We start from the raw sequence: 18,423 nt of genomic DNA, 5'->3' as shown, positions 1-18,423 counted from the left end.
CAACTGTGCCAAGTGTAACAACTATTTATTTATCTATCTCTTTATTCATTTATTTATTTATTTACAGCTGACCTGATCTCCATTAGCAGCTCTTCAACCAGGCTTTGGAAAAGATTCAATACTCATATATATATATATATAGTGGGGATAAATCTATGGCCTAAATTAGTTTGATCATAAAAAGATTTTTCATTTGTTTTTTTAAGTTTATAATGTTGAATATTATAGATGAGTACCGTGAGCTAATATCTTGCAGAACTTCCAGGAACATGCAAAACAGCCTACACAGCGAACAGCACAGGCAACCTTCTTACGTTTCACACACATATGCAATATGAGAAATCACTAAGAAATGTCTGATCAAAGAGCATCTTGTTTAGCTCAATTCGATACGTGAGCACACGTGTTTGTATTTTTGTATGTTGAAGTATTTCTATTTGGGGAGACTTTTACTTTAACTTTCACTACATTAAATACATTCCGAAAAATCAGTCATTTCTTTTATTTATGAGCAGATAAAAACATAACTGGTCAATCAAGCAGCAAGCCACCAATCAGGGTCGAGCGCGTGCCTTGTTGTTTTGATTGCCGCTTGGCAGTGGTGGGTTTAGACGACATGGGCATCATGGCAGGGGGCGTTCACGCACAATAAACGTACTGCTCATTTGCACGGTCACGTCAATTATTATATCACGTGACAGTGAATGAACCTGGTCAGGACTCGGAGTGTCGCACCCACCCACGCCCCGGAGAAGTTCCCTCACTCATTCTCTCAGAAAGGAGAGGGGGGTCATCAAGGAGCGCTGAAAGGTCGAAAATCTCAGGAGCCAAATTTAGGAATATTATATATAATATAAGTATTAAGAAACGTGCAAAAGGTAAAGGAGTCATACACTATTATCACCAAAGGCATTACGGATGCTGTTCATAAACTTCAGCTCAGTTCAGTATTCAACACTATCATCCCTCAGCACCTGATTGGGAAGTTGAATCTACTGGGCCTGAACACCTCCCTCTGTAACTGGATCCTGGACTTCCTGACGGGGAGACCTCAGTCATTCCAGATCGGAAACAACATCTCCAGCACCACCACACTGAGCACTGGAGCACCTCAGGGCTGTGTGCTCAGTCCACTGCTGTTCACTCTGCTGATTTACGACTGTGTAGCAATGCACAGCTCAAATCACATCATTAATTTTGCGGATGACACGACCGTGGTGGATCTTATCAGCAAGAACGATGAGTCAGCATACAGAGAGGAGGTGCAACAGTTAACAGCCTGGTGTGGAGTCATAAACCTCAATTCAATTCAATTCAATTCATTTTTATTTGTATAGCGCTTTTAACAATGAACATTGTCTCAAAGCAGCTTTACACAGATAATGCGGTGATTAAAAATGAATATGTTCTTTATGAGTAAGTTTGTCCCTGATGAGCAAGCCGGTGGCGACTGGCGACTGTGGCAAGGAAAAACTCCCCGAGATGGCATAAGGAAGAAACCTTGAGAGGAACCAGACTCAAGAGGGAACCCATCCTCATCTGGGTTACACCGAATGTCCATTTGTGGCGGGTATACAATGTTGCGGGGTGCAGTGATGATGATGATAAACCTGTCTCTGAACGTCGACAAAACTACAGAGATGGTAACAGTCTGACCAGACTGTGTAACAGTTTCTTCCCTCAAGCCATTAGACTTCTCAACACAGAACTGAACTGAACTCACTCATGCATACACACACACACACACACACACACACACACACACACAAACTGTGTGACTGATCTGTCTGAACTCAGTTCAGGACTTATTCAGTCAATCATTTAGATGATTTCCCCAACTCCAAATTGTAAATATAGAACCTGTTGGAGAATGGTGCAAGTTCTTCAATGGTTCACAAGCTCTGGGATCTACTGGATCTTACTGGAGAGATTTGATCACTTTAGATGCTGTACAACCGAAAACATTTATATTATTTTTATCGCTATACAGTAAATGGCATTTCCTTTTTTTTTCTCATTGGCATTCTCTACGTTTCTCCCTGAGACACTTTTACTGGACATTCCTGTATTTATTTGTTTTATTATTATCATATACACAAATAAATAACTAATTTGTTAATGTTACTTATAATTAATTGTTTAAATGACAGTAATATGTTCACATTAATAATATGATCAATAATTATAAAAATATTAGATCTATATAACATGATTATAATAAATTAAATAAGAAAATAAGATAAAACATTTTAATTTAATTCTAGAGCATTTGAGACATAATATGAAATAAAAAAAAAAATGTATTGTGTTCAGAGTTTCACTGTCTCATTAACTATCGTAAAAAAACTAAATTCGAAGCAGTGAAATGCATGTCCTGACTGCCACGAGATGGTGTCGTCATGTCATAAATCTGAAATCTGCAGTGACCCATTTCTCCACGGTTCAACCCTCATGTAACAGTTTCTTTCTTTTTTCTTTTCTTTTCTTTTTTTTTACTGCTTTTCTTAACAATTTCAGTTTCTCTTTAATTCTCCTCTGATGGGAAATTGTTCTATCAAAGTCACACTAGACTTAATTTCACTGCTGAAACTTGGCTGTTGCTGTTTTTTTTCTGAGTGTGTGTGTGTCGGGAATTCCATCCAGTGAACTTTGGCCGTAGATTAGGAGTTCTCAGTGCTCAGGAGAAGCAGGATATGGAGAGACACTCTCACTTTCTGTTTGCTGACAGGAAGGATATCGAGTTCCTGAGAAAGCAAACGATCAACGAAGCGTGCTGTAGAACCGTGCAGAAGCATGTGAGCTGAGGAGAAGTCACAAGGGACATGATCATGGACAATTTAAACATTTTTTTTTGAAAGTGTACACAATGGTTCTTTAGGATATTATGGAAATTGATATATATATATATATATATATATATATATATATATATATATATATATATATATATATATATGCATTTTTATTATTTATTTTTTTCACACTGTGTGTAAAAAAAACACCTTTTTATTTTTTTTATTTGAAGGTGAAGCGAATGGTAAAAGTGTATGTGTGTGTGTGTGTTTGTGTGTTTGTGTGTGTGTGTGTGTGTGTGTGTGTGTGTGTGTGTGTGTGTGTGTGTGTGTGTGGTCAGCCACAATGCGGGTAAAATTTTTAAACATTAATGAAGAATTTCAAGGAAAAAACATGCAGTAACTTGTACATTTCATATAACAAGAACTAAAACATGTAAAAAAGAAAGAAAAAAGTCACATTTTGGAAAAACACATAAAAGAAAATTATGTGAAAATAAGCAAAATGTGTTATATGTGGTATAAATCAGATAATAATAATAATTATAAATAATAATTCATATAAACATGGAGTGTATTAGCATCAAATATTTCCCTACATTAAGTTATTTCCCTACATTATTCTGAATATATCAACTCATAGTACATTCTCCTGTACACTTCTCCTTCAGCTCACTCTACACTGATCATTACTTCGTTTCAGGTCTAAACTCAGATTCGCTCATACAAAATCATGGTTTTGTTGATGTGGATTCAAGTATTGGGTCGTCATCATCCTAAAAGGTAGTTCCTGTTCCTCTTCAGCGCACTAGCAGACACCTGAAGACTTTTCATTAATACTGTTTGGTGCTTAGAGTTCTTCATGATTCTCTCCTTCACAGCGATAAAACCCCAGGCTGAAAAAAAAAAGCAGCCTCCGGTCATGATGCAACCATCACCATGCTTCACCATAAACACTTTGGTTGATGTTCTTTTTGTACTAAATATATGTTATTGTCAAACCTCATCAGATCATTACATTAAGCCACGTTTTGATGAGATTAATTTGAGCTTGGAGATTTTTTTTGTGAGAAAAAACTTACGTCTAGCCGCCCTACCACATCGCCCAGACATGTGAAGAACACGAGATTGTTTTCACATGCAGAGAGTAATCAGTACATGTCAGATAATCCTGCAGCTCCTTTAATGTTGCTGTAAGTCTCATGGCAGCCTCAATAGTAGGTTTTTTTCGTCTACACGTTAATAGTAAGTTTTTTTGTTGTGTACTTTTCTACACGTTACAGGGACAGACCTGTGTGAGTTTCACATATAGAGAAAATTAATGGTTGCAAGCTCAGGACAAACTGGGTTTTACTCGGTTTCGCTCTAAATTAAGCCGTAATGTAAAGCAAGTAAAACCGTTGAATAATTTAATACCCACATGAGCTATTTCCTAATGGGTGTAAAAATAATATGGGTGAAATGAGGTCTTTCCTAATGGAGGGTGGAGAAACATTTCCTGTAATCCCTCAGCCAAAACAGTAACAGATACAATACACACCCAGACCCCCCACACACACCCACTTAAGTACACACACACACACACCATTTTAGAGATAATGAGACAATACACTTTAACACTCCATACTGTTTGTCATTATAGGTCACTTCTGGTCCACGTTCATTTTCAGTAACTTCTTCATCTTCATCTGCAGAGCCAGTCCAGAGAAAATGTATTTATGTATATCGAACTGTGACTACAGGGTTGTAGGCACACTATTGTGTGGAAGGTCTTTGGATGAGGTGGCATGAAATTTTTACTTCAACTACGAGATCAAACCTGATCGAGCATCACAGTGCCCCTGTGCAGCTTCAGTTGGAGTGGAAGATCTCCTGCTATGTGTATGTAATGTAAACGATGACTGCACCTCAGGCTTCCTCACCCTACATCAGTACCTGATTTTGCTAACACCCTTGTAGCTAAATTAATCTTATCGACAAATCTTATGGTGAGGTTCCCACAAACATTTGTCCATATAGTGTACGGTTAAATTGACCAGTCTAGTAGGACGTGTTGTGTTGCTGTGGAAATGATCTGGAAGTGGTATGAAATTTTTAATGCTCAAGTTTGTAGGCATGTGGAAGCTACATCCACTAGACTGCATGGAAAGTTCCACTGTCGTCGTGATTGTTGTCACGATCGAACTTATAATATTTAAAAGTCTTCACCAACCTTAAAAAGTCCAGAACGCTGGTACACAAAACATATACAGTAATGTTTGTGGAAAAGCATTTAATATTTACCAGAAACCTAAAACGTGCATTAAAAACAGGATTTTAGACACAACAGCAGTTTGTTTAGCAGAGAAGATTGTGAGATTCTCTGGAATTTTCCTTTGTAAATGTATTTTTGCCATTCTCTGTTTGCGTAACACAATGTATTAGTCAATAGTGTATAAACAGTGTATGAACAGTGTATAGTAGTAATAAATAAATTAAATATTCAAATGAATCACTAAAATCAGACAAGCAGTGTGAATAAACTCGAGCCTGGTGTTATTGAGTAAAATTATAAAATATCAAAAAGATTATGCAGTGAATGTAAAGTGTGTGTGTGTGTGTGTGTGTGTGTGTGTGTGTGTGTGTGTGTGTGTGTGTGTGTGTGTGTGTGTGTGTGTGTGTGTGTGTGTGTGTGTGTGTGTGGTTGTGGGCAGAGCTTTACATTCACTTCCCAAAGTCACTTCCTTTTATTACATTATTACTTCATTTCAATGAATTCTTGGCAGCACTGAAATAGGGGAGAAAAAAAGATTGAGAGAAATTAAGAAGGAGAGAGAGAGAGAGAGAGAGAGAGAGAGAGAGAGAGAGAGAGAGAGAGAGTGCAGGAGAGAATGCAATCTTCTCATTCTTCTAATTTCATTGCTCAATAACACGGCACTGGTAACACTGGTTTCATCTCACAAGATTTTTCCAACAGATTCTATACAAACAGATTTCCTATTAAATCTTCATGCGGACTTTTACTTCCTTCAGATGTGAGTCAGCAGGCAGATTCCAAACTCGTCAGAGACACATGATAAAAAAATTTTAAAAAGTATAATAAATTGTGTTGAGCTGCTTGATGTGTTCACAGCGTTCAGTAATTCATCCTTAGTAACCGCCTGGGCAGGGTCATTATCCTGCTGGATTCTTTATATTTCAGGAAGTAAAACCATCTACAATTTGTTCGAATTATTTCAATTATAAATATTCTTTTTTTTTTATTTTATATTATGGGCAGGTGCAAATAAAACAATATTAATTCTAGCAAGCTAACAGGATAATGGCTATAATCAAAGAACTCTGATGGATTTTGGTCTCAGGAAAACCTGTTACAGTGTATACATTTTTAATACTCAAGAACAAGCACTTGAAGCATTCCTGAGGGAATAATCTGTTTTTAATCTCTTCTACAGTTCTGCTCAGATGATACGCTTTTGAGTAAAAATGTAAATAGAAAACAGGCTAGAAAAAGTGCTTTAAAACTCGTCGTTCGTGAGCGTCTGCATTTCGACCTGACAGTCTTTAAACTCTGATTATAGGTAATAAATCGGTATTCCAGGATGAGCTGGAATTTCATACAAAAACTCAGATCCATCATAAAACATTGTGCCTCAAAAGTATCACAACCGAAGCCCTGAGTGTGACCCCAGACCCCAGACCCCGGCGTCCACCAAAGCCCACCAATCGGGCACTGCTTGCTGTAGATGTCCTGCAGGTCAGAAAATAAACACAAACACACAAAGTGCAATCGGATCAGACGTGACAGCAGCCGATCTCACCGTCTTGGAACTTTTTATTTTTTGATCTGATGCTCAGTGAATTTTGTAATCGTGATCTTCTTTTATGATCAAGTTCATTTTCAAGTGAAAGCATTACTGGTTAAACTAACGGTGATGTCTTTTCCATGTAAAGGGTAATCTGATGTGAGCGAAAAAATAACATAGCCCACACTTTTGGTTTTGTTGGAATTGCGATGTGTCAAGCAGCAGAGGAACTACCAATTTAGGAAGAATGTGTGTGTGTGTGTGTGTGTGTGTGTGTGTGTGTGTGTGTGTGTGTGTGTGTGTGTGTGTGTGTGGGAGGACGTTTATAAAGTCACGGTTAACAAGGAAATTGATAAAATACAAAGCAAAACATGAGTAATACCTGCACATCACATACTTAAAGAAATACACTGTTCACTAAAATCCTTCATTCTAAACACACGTTTCGAATCAAAAGTCACACAAACACACACACACACACACACACACACACACACACACACACACACACACACACACACACACACACAGCATCCCCGTGCTTCAAACAGGACATCGAAAAGAAACAAAACTCTTCTGTCATCTGATAAAAATCGAGTCATTAATAATTTTTTTAATAGAGGACATACAGCATTTCAGGTTTTTTTCTTTACAATCACGCAAACTGTCATAAAGGTTATTTTTCTCCTTTTTGTCTATATAAGTAAAATAATTCAGTGTACAAAATGCATTTCTGGATTGTCATCAAATAGGTGATTTTCTGTAGTTTTCTGTAGTGTGAAATAATCCAAAAATATTTCTCCCTGTCTCTGCAATAGTGCCATGTAACGCCATCTGATCTTAAACCCGGCAGTTTTACTTCAATTCATTTTCCTTATAAGGTTATTAATGAAGTAGTTTCAGCAGAAAAGGCTGTCAGGTGCAACAGGTGAAAGCACAACTTGTCAGTTTTGTTAATAATAGGGGTGTAATGGTGGACACAATTCTCAGTTCGGTACATCCCTCAGTTTTTATGTCACAGTTCGGTTCAATTTTGGTATAGTCATTATTAATGCATTATTAATTTATTAATGCAGTTTATTATTAACATTTGTGAACATCAACCGTTTGCACTTAATTTGCACTTAATAATTTTAAATAAAATGCCTGCTTGGTTTGAATAAAAAAAAATTTTAATAAATAAATAATAATTAATAAATAAATATATACAATAAAAAAAAGGATAAATTAATAAATAAATAACTTAAATCAACTTAACTGTTCTACTTATTTCTACATATTTTAACAAATGTCTTCATTCCCTTCATCCTTCACTTATTCACTCCCTCGATGTGTGGAATTGTCAGTATTTTATCCTTTCGAGAGAAAAAGCACAAAAGAATTCATATCGCTAGACTGCAGTTTAAACGTTGACATGAAGAGTTCCCGTACATGCGCGCTACAAACGGAACTCAGATTTGAACTATGTTCCACATGTAAAACAAAGCAAACATTTGCATATGCATGTGCACCATACCGAAAGCCCTGTACCGAAACGGATCGGTACAAATACGTCCCGTTACACCCCTAGTTACTAACAACTTCAATGGGAATTTAGATTTTTCTTACTTCTCTGCAAATTTGGTTTTGAATATATTCTAGCAGTGATTTAATGACACTCAAACTCACTTCTTCTATTTCCTGTAAACTGTAATTCCATGTGTGCTTCTAGTGCATGTATTTGGGTCATCTTGCCTCACTAATCTAATCTGAGAGCAATGCTAGTAAATGAACTCCTCTGGAATTAACTGTTGCTGACTGCACCCCAGGCCTTTTCACCTCACCTACATCACTACCTGACTTTACTAACACCCTTGTGGCAAATCTTCACATACCACAAGCACTCTCCAAAATCTAGTGGAACATCTCCCCAGAAGAGTGGAGATTATTACAACAGCAAATTAAATGAGGAAGAGGATGTTCAAAAAGCACATAACAATTCTTTGTTCAACCCTGCAATAAAACCTTTCCTCCCTTTTCCCTCTCCTCTCCTCTGAGCAGTTCCTCTCCAGAAAGCTGGAACACTTAATCAAAAATGTAAGAAGATTCAAGACTCCCAGCTGCAGTAATTTAAACACACGCACGCACGCACACACACACACACACACACACACACACACACACACACACACACACACAAACACACACACACACACACACACACATCCTTATCTTTTATTCCACCTCTTGAGTCCTTATCATCCAGAGAGCATGAATTTTGTTGTAGAGAAGTGAAGAGGAGCAAAGTAAGAGTGTAAAGAAGTCTCTGAAGAACAATTTTAGCATTAAAAAAACAATATATATATATATATATATATATATATATATATATATATATATATATATATATATATATATATATATATATATACAGTGAGGAAAATAAGTATTTGAACACCCTGCTATTTTGCAAGTTCTCCCACTTAGAAATCATGGAGGAGTCTGAAATTGTCATCGTAGGTGCATGTCCACTGTGAGAGACATAATCTAAAAAAATAAATCCCGAAATCACAATAAATGATTTTTAAACTATTTATTTGTATGATACAGCTGCAAATAAGTATTTGAACACCTGAGAAAGTCAATGTTAATATTTGGTACAGGAGCCTTTGTTTGCAATTACAGAGGTCAAACGTTTCCTGTAGTTTTTCACCAGGTTTGCACACACTGCAGGAGGGATTTTGGCCCACTCCTCCACACAGATCTTCTCTAGATCAGTCAGGTTTCTGGCCTGTTGCTGAGAAACACGGAGTTTGAGCTCCCTCCAAAGATTCTCTATTGGGTTTAGGTCTGGAGACTGGCTAGACCACGCCAGAACCTTGATATGCTTCTTACAGAGCCACTCCTTGGTTATCCTGGCTGTGTGCTTTGAGTCATTGTCATGTTGGAAGACCCAGCCTCGACCCATCTTCAATGCTCTTACTGAGGGAAGGAGGTTGTTCCCCAAAATCTCGCAATACGTCGCCCCGGTCATCCTCTCCTTAATACAGTGCAGTCGCCCTGTCCCATGTGCAAAAAAACACCCCTAAAGCATGATGCTACCACCCCTATGCTTCACAGTAGGGATGGTGTTCTTGGGAAGGTACTCATCATTCTTCTTCCTCCAAACACGTTTAGTTGAATTCTGACCCAAAAGTTCTATTTTGGTCTCATCTGACCACATGACTTTCTCCCATGACTCCTCCGGATCATCCAAATGGTCATTGGCAAACTTAAGACGTGCCTGGACATGTGCTGGTTTAAGCAGGGGAACCTTCCGTGCCATGCATGATTTCAAACCATGACGTCTTAGTGTATTACCAACAGTAACCTTGGAAACGGTGGTCCCAGCTCTTTTCAGGTCATTGACCAGCTCCTCCTGTGTAGTTCTGGGCTGATTTCTCACCTTCCTTAGGATCATTGAGACCCTACGAGGTGAGATCTTGCATGGAGCCCCAGTCCGAGGGAGATTGACAGTCATGTTTAGCTTTTTCTATTTTCTAATGATTGCTCCAACAGTGGACCTTTTTTCACCAAGCTGCTTGGCAATTTCCCCGTAGCCCTTTCCAGCCTTGTGGAGGTGTACAATTTTGTCTCTAGTGTCTTTGGACAGCTCTTTGGTCTTGGCCATGTTAGTAGTTGGATTCTTACTGATTGTATGGGGTGGACAGGTGTCTTTATGCAGCTAACGACCTCAAACAGGTGAATCTAGTTTAGGATAATAAATGTAGTGGAGGTGGACATTTTAAAGGCGGACTAACAGGTCTTTGAGGGTCAGAATTCTAGCTGATAGACAGGTGTTCAAATACTTATTTGCAGCTGTATCATACAAATAAATAGTTTAAAAATCATATATTGTGATTTCTGGATTTTTTTTTTTAGATTATGTCTCTCACAGTGGACATGCACCTACGATGACAATTTCAGACCCCTCCATGATTTCTAAGTGGGAGAACTTGCAAAATAGCAGGGTGTATGAAGTCTTGCTGAATCATAAATAACGTGATAAATTCACAAACAATATTGGACCCACAATGAGGAGAAGTATTTAAACTGCCTTTATAATGACCATCATATGTGTATGTGTATAAATATATATAAATTTGAACAAATAGATTTTTCTTTGCTGAGATGTTTCTAAACCTTGATTAGAGTCCACATCTGGTAAATTACACACTTTTCTATAGATGACGTCACAGCTGACAATGCATATCAGAGCAGAAACCGAGCAATGAGGGAAAAGGGTCAGGATTGCTGCACATCTCTGGGGAACGCTACAAAAAACTGCTGATCCACTTTGTCATTAGTACTGAGGTGTACTAAGTGTATACTGTATTACACAGGCACACGCCCACACACACACACACACACACACACACACACACACACACACACACACACACACACACACACACACACACACACACACACACTCTGTCTCTTTCTGTCTTACTGTAAAAATTGACAGCAATAATAATATAACTAAATATAATAATAATATTGCCACCTACAGATTATATAATAATAATAATAATAATAATAATAATAATAATAATAATAATAATAATAATAATACAGATGTTGTACATCATGTAGCTTCTATTCAACTGAACTTTTCTCCTTGAGTCCTCATTGAGTCCTGAATGAAGACTATGTTCTGCTTTACGATAAATGCTGTAATTATAATTCTTTGACCTTATATGAGTTTGAACCTCAACCCCAAGCTGAGTACATGGACCAAATTCTTTCTTTCTACCAGATGCATTGGATAAAATAAATGTGAGTGTTAGCTCATGAGTGAGAGACTATAAAGGCCATGTTCTCATCCAAAAGAAAGAAGTGACTTGTGTTGAAAAGGCCAAATTCTTAGTGTGTACGCAGACAAACAAAAAGTCATGGACAAAGTGGAAGTTATACACAAAATGTGTAGATATTACTTTCAGTACTGTGCAGATAAATTTATACTGAATATATATCTTTATCTCTATCTATCTATCTATCTATCTATCTATCTATCTATCTATCTATCTATCTATCTATCTATTATATTATTAAACTAATATTTATTATTATTAATTATTCTTGAAAATTTTCTCATATAATTTTCTGTTTTGTGAATAAAAAAGTAGTAATTGATAATGTTCTTTTTCTCTAGAACTGTAGATACTATTTAGTAGAAAATTGCCATCAGAGTATCTATCTGGCAATCGATGCAGCACAATTAATTACTAATTACCTAATTACTATATAGGAAACAGATATAAAGATATGTGCAAAAGTTTGCACACCTTTTGTATGTACAAAATTATCATTTTTAATTTATGCAGCTTTTGTTGAAACAGAATTCCATCCTAAAAGGTACCCTTGTCTGCGTCCAATCTTATCTTTAAACGTGCAAAACGTGATTTCTTTTTTTCGCCAGTGTACAAAAACTCATTTAAAAAAAACTGTCTGTAAATGTGGGAAAATATTTGCCCAATGAATCATGATGAGACTTTGAGACAAGTGTAGTCTTGTTTGTTTCAAGTTGTTCAGGAAATGTTCCATATTTGCATTTCTAAAACTGACACATATTAATGGTCCAGTGCCATATACCTATCCAAAATTTTGATGTATGAGGATTTTAATTATCCCCTTATACTCGGTCTTTACAATTTGCTCTGGTTTTCCAGAACCATCCTTCTTACTACTGCCACTGTGTTTGTGTTATTGTTTATGTTAATAACATGGATTTTTATCCACAGTCGTCTGTAGAGTTCACATAGAATGGTGCATAAAACAAAAAACATCCTGTGGCATCAGTTCCATTGGCATTTTAACAATAATTAATAAATAATCATTAAGCGAGGTCAGTAAGAGGAGAACGGTCAGACTGACCAGACATTGCTGTAATAGCCATGGTGAGCAGTATAAAATACTAAATGACTAAATATTTTAATTCTCTAGTGATAAATTGTTTGTCTGAAAATTAGCGCGAATTAAATAAATGCTGTAGATCTCTCCCTCCTTAGTCAGTTCTGCTTTTATTTATAAGTTGTTATCAGGCCCTTGATGGACTTCATCAGGTCTGGCACATAACCAAATGATGACTCATTTTTATTATGGAGAAAAAAACTACATTTTTGGAACATTTTGTACACCCAGAGATGTGTTAGACCTGTATGCATTCATTTTAAATCAAACATCTCAATTATGAATATGACTGGACCCTTGTGTACAATAAGACTGAGTTAGTAAATGTACCGGACCCTGGCCTTTTCCCTCAGGTTAAAAGGAAACTATAGCAAATAGTGACATGTTTATTTAATTCTTGTTCATTTTCTCACCAATAATTTCTCATTGGAACATTACAAGCTGGATAGTTTGCTATTTTCATGCAGCAATTCAAATCTCAACAATTAATTTTCTATAAATACAAACACCTAGAAGGAGTCAAATGAACAAATGTTTCCTCAAGAGCAAATGATGTAAAAATAGATGTATTATTATTAACGACTTATATTAAACTACTTGGCTAACGTTCTTGGCAAAGTTTGCCTTCATTTCTAATTAATTTACCAAAACTAATTCTACCAGGTGTTTGTTTGAAGCGTTTCATTTTTTTTTTTTATTTGTTCCTGGCAAGACTTTTAGCCAGACATCATTGGAGTCTCTTGTTCAGTCATAAATATTATTCATATAAAAATTAATCACAAATGACAGCAGAATGTTTAGTTTACAGTAAATCAAAACAGTGAGAAAAGAATATTTCTGTAAGACGCTCTGGGCGGTGAATCAAATCAAACGACTCTAACTCGAATCAGACAACTTCTGATGTGCTGTTCGAAAGAATCGATTCAGTGAATCGAAATCCCGGCATACGCGTCATTAATGAGAAAATGAAAGGAACATTAGTTTGGGGCAGGTGAATTATCATGGCTGGTGTAGTAGTGGGTGGGAAAGAGGTTTTTGATGCCGTTCCAGAGAACTAATAAATTTTCCTGTCTGTAATGCTGTTCCAGTGTTCCCTGTACATTATAATGCGTTATGGGCTAGCTGTTATGGAGGTCTTGCTAGCCAATTGAATGTGAAAGCTCAAAATAGTGCACTATATAGAGCAGGGTGCATAGGATTTAGACCAGGTCGAATTCATTCATGCACGACTTTACAATCCGCGCTCAGACGCCCGAGAAATTCGGTGGAACCGGAGGCGCGCTACACGCGTGCACGGTCCGAGCGCGCGCGCGCTAGCACTTCGATGCCACTAATCAACCACCTGTGCTGACGTCATAGTTTGGCACGTCACGTATTACACGGTGCGTTTCGGTTTGGTGTTTTGTTTTTGTTTTTTTTTTTCCCCCTGAACGCGGCGTCCGATCGGCTTCTTCTTCTTTTACTTCTTCTCCTTTTTTTTCTTGGTCGCGCTTAGATTATGAAATCACGACCGTTCCGTCTGAAATCCGACACTTTTTTGGGGAACACTTTTAATTTTAGTACCTGGCAACGCTGTAGGGGCGGAAACTTAATAACAGCGCCGAAACGCGCGACTCTAAAACGCGCAAGTAAAACCGAAGCGAGTTGATCTCTCTCTCTCTCTCTCTCTCTCTCTCTCTCTCTCTCTCCCTCTCCCTCTCCCTCTCTCTCTCTCTCTCTCTCTCTCTCTCTTTACTTGGGGACATTACGCACAGAAACAGCGCATCAATAATATACAAAACATCCACCGAAGGAGGAATTTAAATAACGCAAATTAAGATAAAGAAAGTGAGAAAATGTAGTCTCCATGCATGGATTTGGATTGTCTAGTTTGAGAGGACTTCGGTACGAATCATTCAGGAGTGTGAACATGGGCCAAAAATGACAAATGGTAAGTCGCAGGTCAGAGTTTTGTCTCGGCGAAAAATAAAAAAATAATAATAAAAATTAAATAAAAGTGATGCGTAATAAATAACCTTACCTGTGTTACTGCCGTGGAAGAGCGCGCGCCTACCTCTATAGGAAAGTGCGCGTGTGTAAGAGTGTGAACACGGTGTGTGCATGCGTGTGTGCCATACCATATAAAGTGCGAAACGGAAAGGGAACAGGTTGTAGCCTATTTATACTACCATTTTGGGGAAATCCCAGTGAGTTATCAGTAATTATTACAGTTAGAAGGAAAAAGGGTTTACAAGAAAGGAAAGTAATAACGAAAGCGAATGAATGCGGTGCTGTGATTTTCTTTTCCAAATAATCCTGGAGTCTGAGACGGGCAGTGGGGCTACTGCGCATTCATTGTGAAAATAAAAGTGATGATGTGTAAATCTCATTGAATCATCTACTGAATTCAATAACAGCTCCAGGCTTAGGAATAAGGAGGCACCTGATAACCTTTTGAGACCTGTTTAAATACTTCTTTTGGGTTGTACATGTTTAGGATCATCACTGAATTCTCATGAAGAATGTCACTCATGCAGTGATTTGGTGATTGTGGATGAAAAAGCGGAGAGAGTGAGTGAAAGAGAGAGAGAAAGGGAGAGAGAGAGCAAGCAGAAATGGAATTGTAGTGAAAGTGGAAATTGCAGGAAGGACTGGAGGAGGGAAAGAAAGAAAGAAAACACAAAATAATGAAAGAAAAGGAATTTTTGGTGCAGAATCGAAAAACCTCATCAGACGCATGCTTCTTGCCAAAGGCCAACACGTCACCCTCACATAAGTCAGAGGTTGAAAGGACAAACTGAAATGCTGACATGATTTAAAGTGCAGTAGTTACACAGAGTAACTCTTGTTCAGTACTGCTGCTTTACTGTTATTACTACTGAAGCTTGAAAGCATGGCAAGTTTAAACGTACGATGCTTCTATCAGCTTCTATCAGGTCCGTCCTGTTGCTACACAACAATACGTACTTCTCCACTAGCAACCAATTCAATATTTTCTTCACTTTTTTCCATTGCTGATGAACCAGCTTTCAGATCTTACCACAAATGAAGTGGTCTGACCAAACGAACCGAGCTGAGATCATCTCAAGGTTATTTTATGAGATTCTAATGGAGGAAAAAAGAAGAGACAGAAAGAGGCGTGTCACATACTGTATACACTATGACAGTGAAATTCTTCCTTCACATACCCAAGATTATTAGGAGGCTGGGGTCCGAGGGCAGGGTCAGCCATGATTCAGAACCCCTGGAGCAGAGAGGGTTAAGGGTGTTGCTTTAAGGCCCAACAGTGGCAGCTTGTAGGTACTAGGTCTTGAACCCTGACCTTCCAACCAGTAACAGGGGGCCGAACCCATTGATCTACCACTTCCACAAAAACAAAAGTCTAGAACCTGATACAACTATTCTTATAACCCTGGTCCACGACACATTTTTCTCCAGGCTGAAACACGCTGGATTTTTTTTTAGACCCAACTCCACCCAGGTAGATTGATCAGGTAAACTATTTGGTTCTGCAGCAAAGTGGTACACGGATTGGTGACTCAGTGAACACAACAAAGGAAGTCTAAAATGAAACTAGTATGATTCATTATTAAAGGAGCTATAACAAGGAAGCGTGCATTTTATCTTTGGGCAAACGTGTGTTTTGAATAAGAGAGATCATTTTGGCTCCACTTCACCAGGATTGTATATGATTTGTTTAAAATGTTTTGTAAAAAAAATCGAATTAATTTTGTTTGGAAATACACTGAATGTTATTTTATACGCATCCTAAATGTGTGTACTGTATTTTTACATTTTTAATTGGCTTCTTATAGGATCTTAAATTAAGCTTAAATGCTGAAAGAAGGTACTCACACAATGATGAGGAAAGCGTACAGTGGTACTACACGATGAATTAGCGATGGAGCCTGGAGATAGTTACTGATTTTTTTTGTTTTCTATTTCATTTCTAGCATCTTCTTGGCACTCCTGTTTTGGTGTTTCTTCTTCTACCTCTCGTCCTGTCCTGCAAAAGCACCAAGACCAAAGAGGAAATCATTCAGAATTATCAGCATATCATTCAGCTGCAGCTAGAGAACATTGTAAGATTTAGAGCTGCAGACATTTCATGTATTAAAGACATAAGTAACAATATTAAACTATTAAAATCAGCTCGTTTCCTTTTCACAGAATTTGAGTATTCAGAAACAGGTAAAAGAAAACCCGTGTGTCAGGAAAAGCCGAGAGAGAAAACATGTGTGTCAGAGTGTAAGTATGACATGGTTTACAAAACTTGATTTCAATGCTTTTTCAGGAAGTTTACATGTAAATATTTCTTAAATTATGAACGAAACCGATAAATCATTTAACAAACCATTAAAGTACCCAGGAAAACATTTTCACTGATTTCCATGGAATCGTCATCATAACAACTGAAATCATGGAAATTAGGAAACACTAAGATGACTCAGAGCTAAATCCGTGTATGGCATCACTACAACCCCAACACAGCATGTTTTAATACTTGTTGGACACTAACAAGAACTTAGCATTTACTATTTTATCAACATAGGAGTTTTATTACAGGCCTTCTGAGAAGTGAGTTGATGTCTGCTTCCCCCTAGTGTCTGAAAGTAATACGTGTTACAATCAGAAATCAGAATCAAAATACTATTTGTTGGAATTTCTGTCATATGATGCACAAGGTTGTGGTTTTGTGATATACAAGAGCAATAAAATTGCGACAGTTACACAAGATTTTAGTCTCTTAAACGTGAACATCTCAGCAAACGAATAAATTGTAATTCAGCCAATCAGAGCGAGCGCCTTGATTAATTCATAAGCTCGCAAATTGCTGTTGCACTATGGTCATATCTGCTGTTATAGACGATTAATCAATGCTTTTTCCTCCACCGTATGGATGCAGTTACAGCCGATCGATTGCATCAGCACCGTGTCCTGCACCCGTCTGCCGAAGGACATACACGGTCATCTGCAAAACGAGTTGCAGAAACTCGTGAAGGTCATAGGCGAGTCTCTGGGATGTCCATGTTCCAGACATCAGGTGAGACATTCTCTGACGAGTAGCATGTGCAGTCTTTACTCTGTTTTGTTTGGTTTTAATTCTTTTTTTTTCTTCTTCAAGCAGGAAGTGAAGTGGCCCGATTCGCAGTCTTTACACAAGAAGTATTGCAAACTGAAACGTTTGCTCACTACGATCCAGAATGCGTTCGAACAACATAATTCGGCTTAGTAAGCACGGGGCAACAGGATTACAGAGTGATCATTATAATTTTAGAATATATTACTTTATCAATAATAAGTAAAACTGAAAAGCATGGCTTCCTTCCAAGGCTTTGCACAGCACCTTGTATACGAGAGGACACACATTCATAATGAAATGGCGAGCGATCCCTTCCCGCTGATCGGCCGAACGCAGGATCTATCAGGAACCGTTCCACCTGCAGGTGTGTATTTTTTTCGGAAAAGTTGCCAGGAATCGGACGGTTTGACAGCATTCCTTGGTTTAAACCCTCATTTCCACTGAAGCTATGGACATGTTTTTCTTTTCCCCAACGGTGGATATCCACCCTGTTTTTCTCGCTATGGCGAATCACCTCGGTGTGAGACAGAAACTATTGGCACTTACACCGAGAGTTCTGTCAGTTCCTAGATAAAACACATTTGTTTTGGACACTCCAAGAGCTTTTTTATTATGTATTACGCATCTTCTCTGTGAATAAATATATTTTTATATAAAATCTTTGGGTTTATCTTGGCGTTTTGACATAAAAATAAGCATGGTGAGGTTGTGAGCAAAAAGACCTGACATCAAAACCCTGCAAATCCCAAAGCTAGCTCTGGCTCGGTTGTGTGGAACCACCATAGCAACCATCTTGAGTATGTGGGAAAGGGCAGACAGCACTTTTGTTTTCTCTGAACAAGTTGCACTACCA

General features: G+C 37.8%; 1 protein-coding gene and 1 long non-coding RNA gene across 5 annotated transcripts; one reads left to right on the top strand and one right to left on the bottom strand.

The window, feature by feature from the left end:
- Nucleotides 1-2,460: 2,460 nt before the first annotated feature.
- LOC310719572 lies at nucleotides 2,461-15,509 on the bottom strand. The gene is made up of 2 exons (XR_014531509.1): nucleotides 14,529-15,509; nucleotides 2,461-2,800 (listed from the first exon to the last, which is right to left on the bottom strand). It is a non-coding gene; the product is annotated as an uncharacterized lncRNA (long non-coding RNA).
- Nucleotides 13,296-18,228, top strand: LOC310719567 (uncharacterized protein). Of its 4 annotated transcripts, XR_014531506.1 has the most exons (6): nucleotides 13,296-13,347; nucleotides 13,481-14,438; nucleotides 16,441-16,569; nucleotides 16,658-16,735; nucleotides 17,394-17,531; nucleotides 17,616-18,228. XR_014531506.1 is itself a non-coding variant. In XM_083529441.1 (5 exons), exons 1-5 carry the CDS (start codon nucleotides 14,436-14,438, stop codon nucleotides 17,718-17,720), a joined length of 453 nt encoding a protein of 150 aa, XP_083385567.1. In that variant the 5' UTR covers nucleotides 14,211-14,435; the 3' UTR covers nucleotides 17,721-18,228. The 4 variants fall into 4 exon arrangements, 2 of the variants coding, with proteins under 2 accessions (XP_083385567.1, XP_083385566.1); XR_014531507.1 differs by lacking the exon at nucleotides 13,296-13,347 and having other exon boundaries at nucleotides 14,211-14,438; nucleotides 16,640-16,735; XM_083529441.1 differs by lacking the exon at nucleotides 13,296-13,347 and having other exon boundaries at nucleotides 14,211-14,438.
- The last annotated feature ends 195 nt before the right edge of the window (nucleotides 18,229-18,423 follow it).

The sequence above is a fragment of the Silurus aristotelis genome, assembly GCF_946808225.1.
Source record: "Silurus aristotelis genome assembly, chromosome: 25".
NCBI lineage: Eukaryota > Metazoa > Chordata > Actinopteri > Siluriformes > Siluridae > Silurus > Silurus aristotelis.
This window is presented reverse-complemented; position numbering and strand designations above follow the sequence as displayed.